The sequence below is a fragment of the Lutjanus erythropterus genome, chromosome 22, assembly GCF_056507025.1.
Source record: "Lutjanus erythropterus isolate fLutEry1 chromosome 22, fLutEry1.hap2, whole genome shotgun sequence".
NCBI lineage: Eukaryota > Metazoa > Chordata > Actinopteri > Lutjaniformes > Lutjanidae > Lutjanus > Lutjanus erythropterus.
The window spans coordinates 24,441,111-24,459,428 of record NC_139338.1 but is presented as its reverse complement, the minus strand read 5'-3'; the positions used below and the strand labels follow the sequence as shown (position 1 = coordinate 24,459,428).

Here is an 18,318-nt window from a genome sequence, read left to right as displayed (position 1 = left end):
AACTGTTTCTCTGCAGCACCAGAAACCTCCATTTTGTGGACACAAATTGGACTCACGATCCAGTCTGGTCTTCATATCGTTTCCCCCCTTTGGTCTCGTTCTTTTTATCATTAAGTTCAAAGGCTGCAAAACTTGCTTATTTTTGTAACTTAAAGGGATAGTTCGGATTATTTTAAGCGGGGCTGTCTGAGGTACTTATCGATAGTCAGTGAATTAGCTGTAGTAGATGCCTGGACACCTGTGGACAGGGTCAGTAACAAAAGGTATTTTAGTCACTTAAAAAGAGCCACGTAAAGGAAAGTGAACAGGAAATCACTGTTATATAAACCAGATAACCAACCAAACTCCATAGGTGAAATGGGTCATTTTAAGTCGCAGAAAACAGGAGTTGCTGGTCTGCCACTGCCTCCTTCTGTTAGTTTGTTTATGTTATCATGTGACTTAAGTGTTTTGAAAAGTAAGTTGTGATTCACTGAAGTCACACAATAACATAAATAAACTAACCAATCGAGGCAGTGTCCGATCTGCAGCTCCTGTCTTCTGTGAGGTAAAATTATTGATTCTGCCAACGGAGTTTGGTTGGTTTGAAGATAGAAATATTTGTCTTATATAACAGCGGCTTCCCCATCAGAAAAGGGTGTAAATATAGTTTATGGACTTCTTTAAAAAGTGCCTAAAATACCTTTTTCGAAAAATTGGGGTGTGCAGACCGTCATCTTCTGTAGCTAATACACTGACATCATATGACCCCACTCCAAACAAACCAAACTATCCCTTTAATTTGACATGCAAGCATTTTGAAAGGAAACGTTTAGTTTTGTCTGGTCAGAGTTTGTTGATGACCATTTCACCTCCTTTGGTAACAACAGACGTTGTTACCAGCTTCTTTAAATGGCAGTATGAATGACTTCTCTGTGTGTGTGAGGGTAGTGGAGTAGCTTTTACAGCAGTGTCCTTTTAAACAAGATGCTAACGCTAAAGGCGATGAACAAGGACCATATGCACTGCTTAGGCTGTCGTGCCTTACATGGGTACGTGTGTAAAACCAGACAGACGGCACTCATCTGTTACTCAAGTATTAGTATTTTCTCTTTTCATCGGCTGTCTGGCTTTTGCTTCTCAAGTTGCTTTGTTGCATGTTACTGAAATTGACCCCAAAAGAAGTTTGATTTAGCCTCTTTTCTAATAATGATTCCCGACGATTCAAGTGACCAATGACATTTTATCTCACACATTCAGCTGGATTTGCTCCGATTAGGTATATTTAAGAGGCTCTAAATCCTCTCATGCACCATTTCTGTTGATCAATTTGTACGATGATGAAGATTTTCCACTTTATATTCTGATTTCAGCACTTTCCAGCCGTCAGAGCACCTGTGCTGGTGACATGTTATTATGAAGTGTAAATATATAGTTATTTAAAAATGGATTGCTCTGTGAGGGCCTTGGCATTTTTATGTCCTTGTGATAATGGTTAAGAGGCCTTAGATGAGTCGTGTGCAATAATCCTTATTGGTTGTTGAAGGAGCGCAATGATTGGCTCAGTCAGCCGTCGTCGTGTCCTTACTTTCATCTCCACTGACCTACAATAATTACATAGGTCTGTCAGATTTTCTAAACAGCTTATTAACATTAACGTGTACTCATTCTGAATCTTAACATTTTTGAAGAGAATTACACATTTTAGGGTTTTTAGATGCACCTTGGTCACACTGTGTTTCTGCTGACAATGATTGTTGTTAACATGCTGAAGTGTAACGTCTTTTATTGGGTTAATTTTTGTTTTTGTGAAGTAACGCCGCCTCCACAAGGTGAGCTCTCTCTCTCAATCTCGCGCGCACACACACGCGCCAGCCGCATGGCAGTGTTAACTCGCTAGTGAATTTGACTCGTCAGGTTCTGTTCATTTTCTCATTTTCATCATTACAAGACTACAAACATTTCTGTGATCGGAGCTTTATTCATCTGTAGATCGACATACAGTGTGTGGCAGTTTTGATTTCATTACAAAGTGGATGTAAACCGTGGTGTGTGCGTCACATATCCTGGCAGAAAACTAAAGCTTATTCTTCTACGAGATTGTTTGTATACCACCGCTGTCATATATGTGTAGTGTGGCCCTTGTTTTATGTGTTGAGGTGCTGGTCTCTGAGGTGGTCCAATGAAAATCTGTACATATAAAGGAAAGTACACAATCTAACTCTCTCAAAGGGTCGTCTTTGTTTGTGTGATCATTTTTAAGACACCGTGAAGTGTGTAAAACTTCAAGAAACACAAAGGTACACTAATTACATGGCAACATTAATGAACATTTTTAAGATTTCTTTAAACAATTTGAAACGTAACTTAACTCTCCTTTGGTTTAAGAGGTATCTTGTCAAAAGATAAACAAATTTTTCTTTACAAGTGCATTTATTACAAGGCAGTACCCATGAATCATTAACATTTCAAGACTATGTTGACAAAACAATTTTAAAAAATGTGCTCTGGTAAACTTCCATTCAGTTTTAGGTTAAAGAACATGATGTTGTGCTGAATTAAGTTTCCCATCCCTCTTTTTTTTTTTTAGCATTGCACTCCGAAGACATTGCTGGACTCACAATGGACGTTTTAAAGGCACAGTGTGTAAGATTTACAGGGATTTACTGGCAGAACAGTTTTGTTTTAGTTACCTGAGAATGAGCTGTATGTTCTCCTACATGCTTGGAAGGGAAGAGTAAGTCAAGTTGGTTGCAATCTGCAAGTTTACCGCTAAACTAAAATAAATAAGGTAAATCCTGCACACTGGTCAAAGCTGATGCAGCAGAAGCAGAGATATTGTCTTTTTAAGTTCATGTAATCTTCTTTGTCAAAACCTGTCACCACATTACCCATAATTCTTCAATTTCCCATGAAAATGTGGTCATAGGTTTGGGTGTGTAATGCTAGCAGTGGCTAATCTTGCCTCCAGCCTGAAGCACAGATGAGGAGCAGACTAGAGCTCTGATAAGGTCACTTGTTTTAAACTCCACAACAGTTATTGCACTCGTAGACACTCAAGTAAAAAACACGTCTGAGACGCCTGCAGTCGAAACAGGGCGACACAAACGTGTATCAAAGTGCTGGATCAAAAACGATCACCTCGAATACTGCTGAACACACAGACGTTTAAATTGAGATCACAATTTGTTTTTACGATTAATCATGAAGTGGGAAACAAACTTCAGCACAAGTGAGCTGCAAATATCTTTGCTTAAAACAAAAGTGCAGAATATTAGTGCATTCACTGCTAATCGGCAGATCACTTGTGATAAAAGGAATATAAATAATCCCTCACACCTTTTGTCAAGCGTCCCATGATCAGCCATCATCCAATCAGAAAGGCAGAGTGTGAAAAAGTCACGCAATGAGGTCATTTCACTAATCGATTTTAAGTCAGCCCATCATCTTCAGATCTGCTGTGTCACTGGTTTAGTCGTCGCACCGATCTCGCCGTGTTTGTTGACATGTTCCTCTGAGTCATGGCTGCAAAAACACAGATTTCGAGTTAATCTAATATGCAGAACTATTAATTATTTTTAACTCGGACCAGAATTGCAGGTTTCCATGCGTCCAGCTCACCTGTGAAGTTCAGCTCATAGCTGAAGTTGTTGGCGGTAAACCTGACGGCGCCTGACGGGTTCTGTTGGTACTGGAGCTCGATGTCCTGACTGGACACGCTGCACTGATGATACACCTACATGACACAGAGAACACCAAAAAAGTAAGTCCGAGAACCCTGTGGATCTTTTAGAGTTCATGTCAAGTTGTGTTTTCAAACATAATTTATTTCTCACTAACTTATTTGATGATTTACAAGATTTGCTGCGGCACAATACAAAATAAAATACTCATATTCACACATAATTAAAAGAAAGTCGTGTCTTACTTTGGAATATTCTTTCCAGGATCCATCGATGTCTTGAAACTGCCATCGTGGCTGCGTGCCCGAACTGCAGAATAAGAGAAATTAAGCTGAAATCATTTACAGCAGCGTTTGTACCGTTCACGTATTACTGTGAAGTGAACTGAGCTGCAGATTTGGTGTATAAGAGACAGACAAGTGGATTTAACTTTTAACAAAGTCACGTTTGTCCCGACCTGTTCTGTTGTTGACTCCAGTTAGAAGCCGTCCTCCTCACTGCTCTTATCGTCCCAATATTGTCATTGACTTGATGCATTTCTGTGAAAAATCAGAGTGCAGTGAGTTTTAGTGGAAATGTGGAAATGTCTTTCGAGCAGCTCTGTGGTTGAATGTGTTCGTATTACTTGAAAAATCCAGGGTGTAGGAGAATCTTTTGACTCTGAATTGCAGCTGGCCCTGAGGATTCGTCTGGTACTGCGTCTCGATGGCAGCGCTGTCAAATGAACAGATCTACAAAAAAAAAAAAAAAAGCACAAATAAGTCAAACTGACTTACACACAGAAATCATTACACACGATCAACACTGTTTAAAAGTTAACGAGTAACTAAACCCACAGCTGAAAACTGATAAATATCTGTGGGTATTCAGTGATGTTGATAGATGCAGATCCACATCTGGATGACAAACTTCTGCCTTTTAATCTCAATTCCAACTTTTTATATTGTAATTTTGAGTTTTTATCCCATAATTCTGACTTTCTGTGTCAAGTCAAAAATATGAGATATCATATTTATCTCAAATTTATCTCATAATTTTGACTTTATCTGATGATTTCGTGTTTTTATCTCAAAATTCTGCTGTTTCATATCATGATTTTGATCTTTTATCACATAACTATTACTTCTTATCTCATAAGTTTGACTCAAACTTTTTCTTGATTAAAAAGTCAAAAATATGAGATAAAAAATTAGGATTTTGTATCTCATCATTTTGTCTTTTTTGGAACTTTCTGCAGTCATCAAATTCAGAATGAGTGTAAATTTATATATATAAAAAAACAAACAAAAGCAATGCATTTAATCAGTTTGATCATTAAATATTTTGTCTTTGTACTGTTTTCAATTTAATATGGGTCAAAAATGATTCTGGTTTTATTTATGTTGAGTCTGAAGTTGTGTTTATATTAGTAAGTAGTAGTTTTTTTTTGCTACAACTACCTGAAGTTTTTGGACGTCCTACTTACATGTGCTTGATATTCTGTCCACTGTCCCTCGTCCCCCATGAACTCCCACTTGTGTCCTCCGTTCGTGGGCTGGGCGGAGGACGTGGCATGAAGGCTGCAGAGACACGAAAGAGACATGACGAGTCCCAGCTGACAGATCGGTCCACTACTCGCTCTTCGTCTGACGCAGGAAAGACAATTTAAAGTCCAAATGTTTCCTACAGATTAAAGGTCTCACCTGTCTGTGCTGGAGGGGAACTTGGGTCTCCTGCGTACGTTCCTGCGCAGACCTGTGCTGCTGTTTGTTTGGCTCATGGCTGCAGATTAAAATACCATCAGTCAGATTTATCTTTACAGAAACGTGTTTATGAGATTTACTCCACGTATGATGGAAATATGACCTACTGGAGAAGTCGAGCGTGTAGGACGTGGAACCCACTGTGAATGTGAAGGAACCCTGAGGGTTTATGGTGAACCAACGTTCAGCATCTCTGCTGCTGATGGAGGACGTCGACATGTTGGAGCTCTGAGGAGGAAGAGGAGGAGAAGAGTGTGAAAAACATGACAACAAATTAATCTAAGGGTTGGTTCTTGAGATTTTGCTCACCTGGGTTCCGTATTCACGCCACAGCTGGTCGTCTTTGAAGTACCAGCCGATGTCCTCCACCTCGCCCACAGGTAGGAACGTTAATCTCTGCACCTTCATACCGGCGTTCTGAGTCTGTAACGTGTCGAAGTCTATGAACACCTGCCTGTGGAGAACACGCGGTCCGCTGTGAATGTTTTCAGTCTACACTCTGAGAAATAAAGGTTCTGACTAGAGAGAACACTGACCCGTGGCTCGTGTTGATGGTGATTCCTTTCGCTCCAGGTTGGCAGTAGTGGGTCTCGATCACGTGGTCGTTGGCAATCGGCAGCCACTGTTGTCCAACAAACAGCTGCCACTCGTAACGTTTGTCACTGACTGAAAAACAGAAAAATATAAGATCTCATTATGAATCATGACCGCAATAATCTAAAAGAGGTTTGAAAGCTTGCCAGGTCAAATTAATCTCGACAATCTGTGTTTTGTTCTCTGTGGCGCCACCTGTGGTGATATGCTGTAAATGACCCTTCCTTAGCCCCGCCCCATTTTGCTCTGTAGTCCAATAACAGTTGAGCAAGTTTGGTACCTCAGTCTGCCTTCTCCTTTCATGTTTCAACATGTTTCATGTACATGCATTCATCCTGTACAGGCATTACACATTTTTGTTAAATACTTGATTCTGATTGGCTAATTATTACATTTTAAGGTCTATTATTTTTATTTTTGAACAACTGTATCAACAGATTAAAATTAGCTTCTGACTATAACTTTACATATTTACACAGAAATGTTCATTATGTCTCCATTTTAAATAAATAAATGAAATGAAACTTTCACTTAAGTAACACTTTCAACACAGGACTTTTACTTGTACCAGAGTATTTTTACAGTGTAGTATCAGTACAGACAGCTAACTGTTAAGGCCTGTGTCCCAAGCTAATACTTCAACATGTCCAATAAATGTCCACGCTATAACTCTTTCACACTTTCTAAAGTCTCAAACTTTCAATCTCTGACATTAAAGTTCCTTAAGTCCTGGTCAGAGTGAGTCAGCTAAAAGACATTCACATACAAATCAAATGAGTAAATAATTCAACTCAAAATGTCAAACACACCTGGAGTCTCAGACTGATGATGCAGCTCCTGACCGGCTTCCTGAAAACAACAAACACACAAAAATCAAACTATGAAACTTTCTCTTGAATCCAGAATGATCCCGTGATGAAGACTCACCATGATCAAAAGGAAAATGAGACGATGAAACAAACAAGAAGACTGAAGAGGATCAGTCAACACTTTTCTCTTTCACTTTCGTTTCTTCCTCACACAGGGTTTATAAAGGCTGTTGGCGCCTCCTACTGGACTGAAAACACTCGAGTCCCAGCAAGCCAAGCAAGTTTGTTCTTAAAGGAATAATTCACCCAAAAATTAGATTTCGCTCATTATCAACTCAACCTGGGTTTATTTATTTATTTTTTAGTCCACAAAACACTGATTGAGTTTAACAGGAAAGAAGAATCTCACAAACTATTTAATGTAATAAGAAAAGTCTAAAAAACAAACTTGAGTCAGTGGTGTGAGCATTTTTTAAATAAACAGGATAAAAGACTTCTTATCACAACAGTGTTTCACTTCTCCAGAAACATATTTAATAACACATGAGAGTTGGATTATTATTATTTATTTTTTATTTTTGCTCAATAAACACTTTTAATACACAATATTTTGATCAAGGAGCTTCTTCAGGTATATGTTTATAAATAAAGCAGCCATCTAAATATACAAAAAGCAGAGCTCAAAAAGATCAATCATCAAACTTATCATTAGTGACTACAGGAGAAACTCTGTGACTCAGAGAACAAATCATCACAAGACATGTAACATCAATTAGGACATAAGTATACAATTTCAAAAAAAAGCATCTTAAGATTAAAATTGGTTCAGTAGATCAGAGGTCAATCAGTTATCAATAAACATTAACACAGAAAAACAACAGCAAGATAGTATCCATAGTATTACATACAAAATTACAAGGGATGACTGTCAATAGTCTCCAGAGACATTTAATATGATAAGATTGTCAGAGAAGTAGAGAAAAATATTCAGTTCAAGACATCAAGTCACACGAGTCGACTCGTCTCTATTGGGTCAGGCAGTAAAGAATAGAGCCTGAAAATAGAAAAAACAAAACAAAACAGAAGGCAACATAATGTATCATACAAGGCAAAAATAACATAATGAGATGTAACAAGACATAACAAGTTTAAACCACGTAAAAGAAGCAAATAGACAAAACAAGTGAAGGGAGGGTTCGATTAACTTTGCACAGAAACAAAGATGTCCTTCAAATGGCTACTTTTCACTTTTATACTTTGAGTATATTTCAGAGCCTGTACTTTTCTCTTTCACTTAATTTAAAAAGTTGAATCAGTATACGTCAACTTTATATCTATTCCTAATATTTAAAATTAATCAAACAATTGTGAGACAAAAGATGAAAAAATAAAAAGATGTAGCAAGAGGAAACAATGTAACAAGATGTTACAAGACAAAAATTAAGTAATAAGATGATACATTAAAGATGTAACAAGCGAAAAACAATGTAACAAGATGTAACCAGACGTTACACGGCGTTACAAGTGAAAATGAGGTAACAAGACGTAAAAGATGTAAATAAACGCATCAGACAGAGAGAGACTTGAATGCAGAGAAAAGGTGAGGTTCAGTTAACTCTGCACGGAAACAAAAATGTCCCTCAGACTGATACTTGTTACATTTATACTTTTAGTCTGTACTTTTTTTTAACTTTTATTTGAGTAAAAAAGTTGAATCAGTAATTATACTTTTACCAGTCTTTTTTTAAAAAACACAAGTATCTATAATTCTCTTAGAGTAAAGAATGTGTGAACTTTTACTACCTCTGCTACTTTCCTTAATCTGCTTTGGTAAAACATGTCTTTATATGTCAAACTTCTATCTATAAATAATCTTTTAAATCAATCAAACTCTTGTGAGACACACTGGACCACTGATGTGTCACTGCTCATATCTGACAGCTAGGTGGCAGCCTCCTCTTTGTTTTGTTTTGTTCTGTGCCCTGCAGCCACACACAACATACAGAACATGCACTTCAGTAAATGCATTGGACTCATTACAGGTGTTTGAACCTGACGTGGCCTCCTGTCAGGGTGAGCTCTTTTCTTTCTGAGGAAAATGAACTGTGGCAGAAACAGAGCAGCGTGCGGGGGGGGGAGAGCAGGAGGAGCGAACAGGAGCAAAACACCGCCTGAATAATGAATCTGAAGCCGGCAAAAACTGTGTGAAAGATTTATGATCCAGAAAACAGCTGGAGCGTGGACCTGCTACTTGTTCTGTGTGCCATAAAACAGCTTGAAATGCCTCTGCGACTGGAACATGTTCTGATGAATCAAATCAAAATGTTTTTCTCAATAAAGATCAATCAAAACCACTCTGCACTGATTTCAAGATTCACCTGTGTATCTCATCTGTCTTATAATTTAACTTTTGTGGTATTTAGAATATAATAAAAGAAGATTAATTTGCACTTGGTTTCATTTTCAGTACCATTTCTCCTCTATGGTATTTAAATTAGGCAATAAAGATCCTGGATTTTTAAAGATCCATAAATTCAGAATATGAAAGACTACACCTGTTCATGAAGCTTATAAAAACTGAAGTGAATTGAACTTCAGCTCACCTTTAACTGCATTATAGACGGCTCTAAATTACATCCTGGCTGACTAACATTTAATCCGATATGATCCTGACCTGCTGATTTTGTTCTGGAGTCAGAAAGCAGCCTTTCAGAAATTCATGTCATGTTGAAAGAGTCTGAGTCCTTGGACAACTTAAACGTCTCCTCTTCATTTCTGCACTAACCACATCTGACAACCACAAACACACTGCCTGTCAACATTCATCATCACACACTGATTTGTTTTTCTGCACTAGTCAACAACCCAATCTGCCATCCGTCCGAAATCTTCTTAAGCACATTTTATTTAAATCAAGAGCTGGGGATTTTGGGAAACATGCTTATCAATTTTGTTCTTGATCAGACGATCAACAGCAGGTTCATATATAAAGCTCATGCATCCTGAGTTTCAGCCCGCTTGCGTCCCTCCACATGCAGCTGGTCCAGTTTTCACTCATAACTGCTGCATATGGTATATAACATTAGTGATTACTACCTCTGTCATTCATGGTAAAGCCGCCTCCTGGCTGATATAAAAGGAAGAGAGAAGGAACAACACAGATTTAGTCAACTATTTACTCATCCTGAACTCAATATTTTTAAGATACTTCATTTGCAGCTTTAATGCAAAAGGATATTTTAGGTTTTAGTGTGCTTCTCGTATAAGCTTCAATGGAACTGGCACCAAAGTGCAGCACAGAACAGAGGATTTTAGTTTCCTTGGTTGACTCCAGGAAGACACCAAACAATAGTCCAGTACATAATCCCAGACAGTACCACAACCTGTCATTTGTGTAGTTAGCTGGATTCAGGATTTGACAGTGTTTATAATTAGTAATGTAATCCACTGGATTGCAAAAGAAGTAATCTAACATATCGCATTTGCAAAATGGATGCAGCCACAAAAGTCTGAACACCTTAAAACATTTTCACTGCAAACAAAATGCACTTTTGCATCAAGTTTGTTTTTTCAGGTCTGACACAATGTGGAGAACTTACCTGATACAGTGGACCAAGAACCATTAACTACTTCTGATTTGTAGTTTGTATGTAAAAATATAAGTAGAGGTAAAATTTAAATTATTACTTGTATAAAATTCAAAATTGTTTGAAAAGTATTGGGGTTTATTTTGCTTTTGAGAGAAAACATCTGTATATGTGGTTTTAATGAGGACATTATGACAGCAGATAGTAAATAATAAATTTTAAAAAAGTCTTGAATACATTTAAATATTGATAATATTTGTTGTAAAAACCAGGAAAAGCACACGTCAGTGGTTTTCCTCTGCACTGTGCAGCTGACGGGCGTTTGTCAAAAGCTAATTTACACCCATTTTATGTATGAATTCCTTATGATGCTTGCAGTGTGGTTTGATCGCTGTCCTCACACACACAGATCACACAGCCCGTCTGATGGATTCATGTATAATGGATGAGATGTTAGAAATAAAATGGAACCAATAGGAAACAGAGAACGAGGGACAATCTTAGAAAAACAAAGATTTATTTTCTCATCCGGAAAAAAGAAAAAAAAAAAAAAAAAAAAAGGTTATGGAAACCCATAACCAGAAACTAATGCACATAGAGGAGACAGAAATGTGAAAATATACATTATATTGTACAAATACAGCTTTGGAGAGGAGGTGCACATCTCTCCTGAAGAAGAGCAAACAGAAGTAGGGTTTGAGCCAATTTAAAAACATCACACCTAACGGTAATAAAACAAACAAAAAAACATAGTAATGTCAGTGTCATTTATAAAGGCTAAGGTGCCTTAAAACTCTCCGTATTTGGCTTTTCAAAGGGACGCAAACAGAAGTGACACAGTAGAAGAAAATAAGCTGCATTGAAAAGGCATCAGTCCCATTTCATCCCCCTCATCATCACAGTGATACAGGGTTAGGGAGCTACATTGTTCAGTTTCCTCTCCAATCAGTGATGCTGCATTCATGTCACATGGGAAAATCAGTGGTTATTGTATTCATATTACCACTTACGGGCAGTTTTAAGTGGTAAAACTGCAGGGAAACAAGTCAGTGGACCTGATTTTTTCTGGGTTACTGACATTTCAGTATTTAAAGGGATAGTTTGGATTATTTTAAGTGTGGTAATATTAGGTACTTATCAATACTCAGCGTGTTAACTACAGCAGATGCCAATCAACACGCCCCCAGTTTGGGGAAGCAGCAGGAGAACCAGCAAGAAAGCAAAGCACAAAACCATCCTAACCAGCTGAGAAAGAAGTAAGTTCTTAAAGATTACAGTCAGCAGTATTTATCCTATCCAGTCCTACCTAAATTTAATTTTTAATCACTTCTTACATAAGATTTAAATGGAATAAAAACTCTTGTGGGCTCTGTGAGAAGGAGAGTGTAGGATGTTTGATTTGTTCCAGTGTGAACCTGTGAAGGAATTTTGGCTTTCAGAGCTGCTTCAATCTAAAGATATAGTGTTGCACCTGATAAACATGATGTCCATAAAGGCTGGAGTACTTCTGTAGGGGAAAAACCTTGGATTTTCTGATAAACAACTTGACTGTGTTATGTAAGCACTTAATTCATAGATGTAAATATTTCTTCAAGCCCAGAGGAAGAATGAACTCAAGCTATTTGCAAAATCTCTACGTCCTGGAATATTGCTCGCTGCCATGAATGTTTATACATGACTGTTTCTTCAATAAAAGAAAAAAAGGTCCACCTAAAAGAAAATAAATATCAGTTCAAGTGTGCGGCATAATTAGAATGCTTTAAATACTCTACTTTGATGTTAGACATCCTTTTCTGATGGGAGACCACAGTTATATAAGCCAAATATTGCCCTCTTCAAATCAACCAAACTCCATCGGCAAAAACAGTCAATTTACTGTGCAGAACACAGTTGCTGGTTTACCGCTGCCTCAATCTGTTAGTTTGTTTGTGTAATTCTGTGATTATTTAAGTGATTCTGTGTTTTAAAAGGATAGTTTGGATTCACTGAAATCACACAATAACATAAACAATCTAACAGATTGAGACAGCAGTAGACTAGTAACTCCTATGTTCTGCAAGATAAAATCACTAATTCTACCAATGGAGTTTGGTTGGTTTGGAGAGAGCTATATTTGGCTGATATAACATCAGTTTCCTGCCAGAAAAGGCTGCCTGGCAGCGAAGTAAAGCAATAAAAATACTCTAAATATAGTGCACACTTACAATGATATTAATTTTTTTCGGTGGAAATTTTTTATTAGCTAAAATACCTTTTGCTGCTGATCCCATCCACAGCAGTTCACTGCTTAGCTTCTGTGCTGGTGCTTCTTTCTGTTTCTCCAAACTGGAAACGTGCCGACCAGCATCTACTGGAGGTAATAAATACACTGACTGTGGACGAGTAACAGCTCCACTTCAAATAATTCAAACTATCCCTCTGTGCAAGTGCAAGAGCAGACATGCTTATTTCAAGTATAACAACCAAAATGCAACAATCTTCCTCCTCCAAGTCATTACAATTCATAAGTCTTAAAATATGACGGCAGGGCAGAACTTTCTGTGCTAGTTTCAGACATCATCCCACATGAGTCACTCCCCAGCTGTGCGAGAGAGTCGAGTGTGAAAAGGCTGAAAGGAATTATTATTATCATGAGCAATCCAAATGTAGTTGCAGACATCATGCACCGTCTCCCCGTGGCTTTAAGACAAGCTTCAACAGGTGGGAATCCTTTCAAGTCAGGACACTCCCGCTGGACATGAACGCAGCACAACATCAAAGGCTTCGCACGAGAGTTAATTTGTTCTGTTCACCTTGAAAAAAGGCAATTCAATAAAATCAGGATCTATGCTCACACTTAGAGCTTTTCTCTAATCACACAGACCTTCCTCACAGTTCACATGCTAGCTGGCGGATGCTAAAGCTGCAGTCTTTTGAACTGAGTAAAACACACGTCAACTCACGGACCAAACAGTTCTCTCAAATACCTCTGAGAAGCAACCTGCAAAAACAGAAAACAGATTTTACATGAAGAAAACCCGCAAGAGCATCAAATTAACAAGACAGGAGGCAGTTTATAAACTTTCCTCTCAAGGAATAGTTTGACATTTTGGGAAATATGCTTGTAAGTTTTCTTGCTGAGAGTTGGTTGAGATGATCTATACCGCTCTCAGGGCCTGATTTACTAAAGGTTTGTGTGCGTAAAAGCGTGTGCAAACTTGATGTCAAACAAATGTGCAAACCAATCTAACGGTGCGCGCTGAGGATTGCGTCTTTCAACTGTGCAAAACAGCTCCTGTGCAGTGGGTTTATTACAGAAACCTGAAAAAACACGCAGAGCCCTTATTTAAAAGCTGCTGTCTCCACAGTGTTTGCACCTGTTGTCATTTAGGCAATTATACACCTGCAAAACGCACACCAACCAAACGTGCAATATGTTAGATCGCACATGCAATTTAGCACTCTTTTTTTGGGATCTTAAGAAATCAGGCCCTCTATTGTGTATAATAAATATGAAGCCATTGTCTGGCTAGCTTTGCTTCGCTCAGAGAGTGGAAATGGGGAGAAACAGCCCGTAAAAAGCCCAAATTTTTACAGTATGTTTTGGGTTTTGTCAAAGCCAAGGCTACCGTTTCCCCTTGTTTCCAGTCTTTATGCTAAGCTAAGCTTATTGTCTCCTGGCTCTTGCTTCATATTGTGCGAACAGACATAAGTGGTGTTGATGGGGATTATTTGAAGTGGGGTTTCACAAGGTAGTTTCTGATGGTTACTGTATTAATTACAGTAAATGGTGGTCGAGAGCGGAAAGTATCAGCATGGAAGCTAAATAATGAACTAGCAAACTAATATTTATCTTGCCCTCAATGAGGCTTTTCTGATGGAAAAGCACCATTTTATAAGCCAAATATCTTTTTGAGTTGCTGGTCTACAGTTGCATCAATCAGTTAGTTTGTGTTACTGTGTGACTTTGGTGAATCCAAAATAACCTTTTAAAACATAGAAGTCACAAAACAACACAAACAAACAGACAGAGCAGCAACTCCCGTGTTCTACGAGGAAAAAGTACTGATTTCCCCAATGGAGTTTGGTTGGTTTGGAGATTTTCCTGATATAACGTCAGTTTCCAGGCAGAAAAGGCTGCCTGATGGAAACGGAAAATGAAAAAAAAAAAATAAATATAGCATACATTTAAACTGGTATTGATCTTTTAAGATGAATATAATACATTTTGATGTTGATCCAGTCCACAGCAGTACATCAGCTTCCTACACTGGTGCTCCTGCTGCTTCTGTATCTCATAACTGTCGTGTTTACACTACGTTTCTACGTACTGGTAGGTGGTTTTGTCACCGTCAGATGGAGGCGGGCTAGCTGTTTCCCTTTGTTTCCAGTCTTTATGCTAAGCTATGCTGATTGCCTCCTGGCTCCAGCTTCATATTTAGCATACAGACATGGATGCTGTTAATCGTATTACCCAGCTCTCACCAAGAAAGCCAACACAGTATACAGCCAGTACAGACGCACACAAGCGGGCGTACAGTACAGTACAGTACGTGAACACACACTCGGACAGACACAAACAGCACACACCCACACTTTAAAACAACAGCTTTAAAAATGTCATTTTGGATGAGACACTGTCAGGAATAACGTCACATAAATACAGAACAATTGAGTACGGACATACAAATCAACCATCAGGTGGATGTGTCTTTGTGTTGTCACAGCTGGCTGGTGCACGAGGAGGCGTACTGATCGACTGGCCACACACAGAACAGCCGGTGAGTGTTTGTTCAGAGGTGCGAGGTGCTGCTATGACAGATACACTTCCCTTTAAGGGCAGGAAATAATCACTGCATTTCCATGCCCCAGTAAAAGCCCACTCCTCTATATTTAGATGTTAGCATCTGTTGTTGGTGCCAACAGAATCTTCTGATGAGAGACGGCCGCCATCTGATCGATTCCAGCTGATTCATCTCCGAACGGTCCGACACTTTGGGCTATAGTGATACTGACATGGCAGCGTGGTGCCATGTTTCTATGTTTGTTGTAGAGGTTTGTCACAGTTGTTATATCAGCTTACATTTGTGTGTTGTTTCTTGGAATTACCATGAAGGTGCATTCTGGGAAAGGCTTTGTGGATTTGCGTGGACCCCATTTAGACATGCAAAGAACAGAGCCGTAAATCAAGTCACCGTCGTGGAGCCTAAAATCACTGGGGGACTCGGGCTGGTGTAAGGCTACATGTAAACTCCTCCCCTAGTTTTAGTGTTGCTATGACAACACACCCCACAGAGACCTGGGATAAAGTTTTCTGGTCTCATTTGTACTTCCTGGATCAGTGCGGGAGGACCAATCGTTCCAGAGCGCACTGTAAATGTTCCCAGTTCTTCCACAGCAGCGCCAGCACCGACACTCCCACGCAGGTGAGCGCCAGGTGGAGGCGGCTACGCAGCAGCGGGGCGGTGAACTTGGCCGCCGTGGAAACGCACACCAGGATGACGGTGACGATGGCCAGCATGATGTTGATGCACTTCCCCAGCAGCACCTTGGCGTCGGTGTTTTCCACCTGAACTGTCTGCTGCTGCTGCTGCTGCAGCTCGAGCTTCGACACGCGAGTCTGACACGACTCCAGCACCTCCTGCACACGCACACCCGCACATGCACGCACACACACACACACACACACACACACACACACACACACACACACGCACACGCACACGCACACACACACACACACACACACACGCAGACAGACAGAACATGGTTAAGATCAGGGAGATACTGGAGAGCAATGAGTCATAAGGGCAGGGCAGTGAAACTGGATTAGAGATGGTATTAACATCAGCTGCATTAGATATAAACAAGAGTTGTGCATCACACTGGAGATGAATGCTGGAGGCATCTCAGTGGGTCCAGTGTGAACCCTGTAACCATGACAAAGTCTGCCTTAAGATATTGTTTTAAGTCTTACTCTCTTTCTCAAAGTCTGACCTGTTTTTTCTCTTACAAAAAAAAAGTAAAATGCCCCAAATTATGAAAGAAAACAAAGTAATATGAATTGTGCAACCAACTGAAAAGGCCAGTTAAATACGCTTATTATTGACTTAATTAATCATCTCAATTATTATTTGGTCTAAAGTAGTGAAAATACCCACCGCTGTTTCCTAGAGCCCACAGTGACATTTTCAAATGGCCTGTTTTGTCTCTTGTTTGAATACAGAGTTGTGAAGTGGGCGGCGCAGCTGTTTCTGGAAGTATTTTCCCCCACTTTCTTTTTATGATACCATCATTGTTACGTAACAGAAATACAGGAGGTTCTCTGATAATGTAACAGCCTCAGGCGTTACTTTCTGACCATCAGTTTCCCTTCCGATTCTGGCTGATTACAACTGTCTCTCTTTCTAAGAACTGTAATTGACAGCCTACTTTTGTAGCGTTTCTCTGTCTTTGTCTTCTCTATCCCTCCTCTCCTCTATCTCGCCCTCTCCGTTTCCCTTCATCCTGTTATTGGCAGCGCGGCTCACACTAGGGCTAAGACATTTATCATCCCATTCGATACAGTCACCATACTTGGGTGCTGGTTCGATATGCATTGCTGTTCTACAAGTATTGTGATTTTTGTTTGCTTTTTAAACACTAGACCAAGTGAAGCTGAATTTTAAACTTCTAGAGACTGTATATCATGAGTCATGTTTATGAAAACAATGCACATCACATGTCAGTCAGTCTTTTTTTTATTTCGGCATCAGCATTTAAATTAAATAAAATCAAGTCATAAATTTTTAAGTAAACTTTAGCTGTTCCTGCTCATTAAGCTGGTGTCAAATAAAAAAACAAAAACAAATAAAACAAGATGTTAGGCCTAAATTAACATTCCTTCATGTGTGAAATTAAACTTTGCAACTGAGAATTTTGTGTTTAAGTTTTGCCCCTTTGAGGTTAATGAAGGTCTTGAGTGTGGAGTGTTGAAGGCCGACATGGTCTCTGAAGAAAACGGACTGTTCTTTTACTTCCAGAATCAGCGGCGTCTGAAAGAGCTCCAAACACTCAGTAACACCATTAAACTCACAGCGAAACAAAACAGAAACTCAGCCAGTTCTCACATTTTGGCTTTTTTCCCCCTTGATAAATCACTTAAAAAATTAATAGATTATCAAAATTCAAAAATCATTTCAGTACTAGAGGTTAAGTGTTTGTGAAGTCTGACATAAAAGCACTGTACTTCAAAATATATGCGTGTTAAGGCCTTAATGTGAGTGAGTGTGGTGTGTTATATAACTGCTACTAACAGGACAACTGTGTATCTGTGTGTGTGTGTGTATACAGAACACACATATTTACCTGGATGTCTCTGGCCCTCTCGTAGGCCTGGTAGGCCACCTTCTCCTCGATACTGGCCAGTTCCTGCTTCAGATTACTGGTCTCGTGCTGGTGGAGCTCCGTCAAGTCATTTAACTGGTCCTCCAACCGCTCATACCTGACAGACAGAAACACACACACACGCGCGCGCACACACACATGCACAGAGTAGGTGGAGGCAGAGAGCCAAGGAGAGAGGGAGAAACAATGCATAATTGAGTGTGTGTGTGGGCGAGTAACAGTACAGCAGTTTTATCTACTACTTGCAACTAAGCTGCTGAAAACATTTGCCCTTGGTTGACTTAGCAACCGTCTGGGGGTTTGTGTGTAAGCTCTGCTATCTATTTTTAGTTTACAAAAGCTTATAATAATGGCCCCTCTAAAACTGTCAAAAGCTCTTTAAAGTTCAACAGCAGATGTAGAAACAAAATTCACCATGTTAAGAGTGTTACAGCAGGCTGAGATTACTGGACATCTTTTTTTGGGGGGAACTGATGCACCTGCTGCAGAGAAACATGCATACTTGTCTGTATAAATATTTTTTTGACATATAGGAATATTTCAGGTTGTAATCTGTCTA

The 18,318-nt window shown here is 39.2% G+C and overlaps 2 protein-coding genes across 3 annotated transcripts in view; both read right to left on the bottom strand.

Annotated features, from left to right (window-relative positions):
• Nucleotides 1-3,375: 3,375 nt before the first annotated feature.
• LOC146306979 (protein mono-ADP-ribosyltransferase PARP12) lies at nt 3,376-10,430 on the bottom strand. Its single transcript, XM_084711517.1, has 12 exons — nt 10,407-10,430; nt 6,808-6,847; nt 5,941-6,094; nt 5,714-5,858; nt 5,512-5,632; nt 5,345-5,423; nt 5,128-5,221; nt 4,288-4,393; nt 4,120-4,201; nt 3,908-3,971; nt 3,601-3,715; nt 3,376-3,504 (listed from the first exon to the last, which is right to left on the bottom strand). Exons 1-12 carry the CDS (start codon nt 10,428-10,430, stop codon nt 3,443-3,445), a joined length of 1,086 nt encoding a protein of 361 aa, XP_084567643.1. The 3' UTR covers nt 3,376-3,442.
• Nucleotides 10,431-14,872: 4,442 nt separating this feature from the next.
• Nucleotides 14,873-18,318, bottom strand: part of LOC146306978 (transmembrane and coiled-coil domain protein 3-like) — a 53,770-nt gene continuing 50,324 nt past the window's right edge. For both annotated transcript variants that reach the window (XM_084711325.1, XM_084711326.1), the window contains exons 4-5: nt 17,721-17,856; nt 14,873-16,014 (exon numbers count right to left, since the gene is read on the bottom strand). In XM_084711325.1, the coding sequence (XP_084567451.1) occupies nt 15,712-16,014; nt 17,721-17,856 (439 nt within the window). In that variant the 3' untranslated portion in view covers nt 14,873-15,711. The remainder of the gene's footprint in view (nt 16,015-17,720; nt 17,857-18,318) is intronic.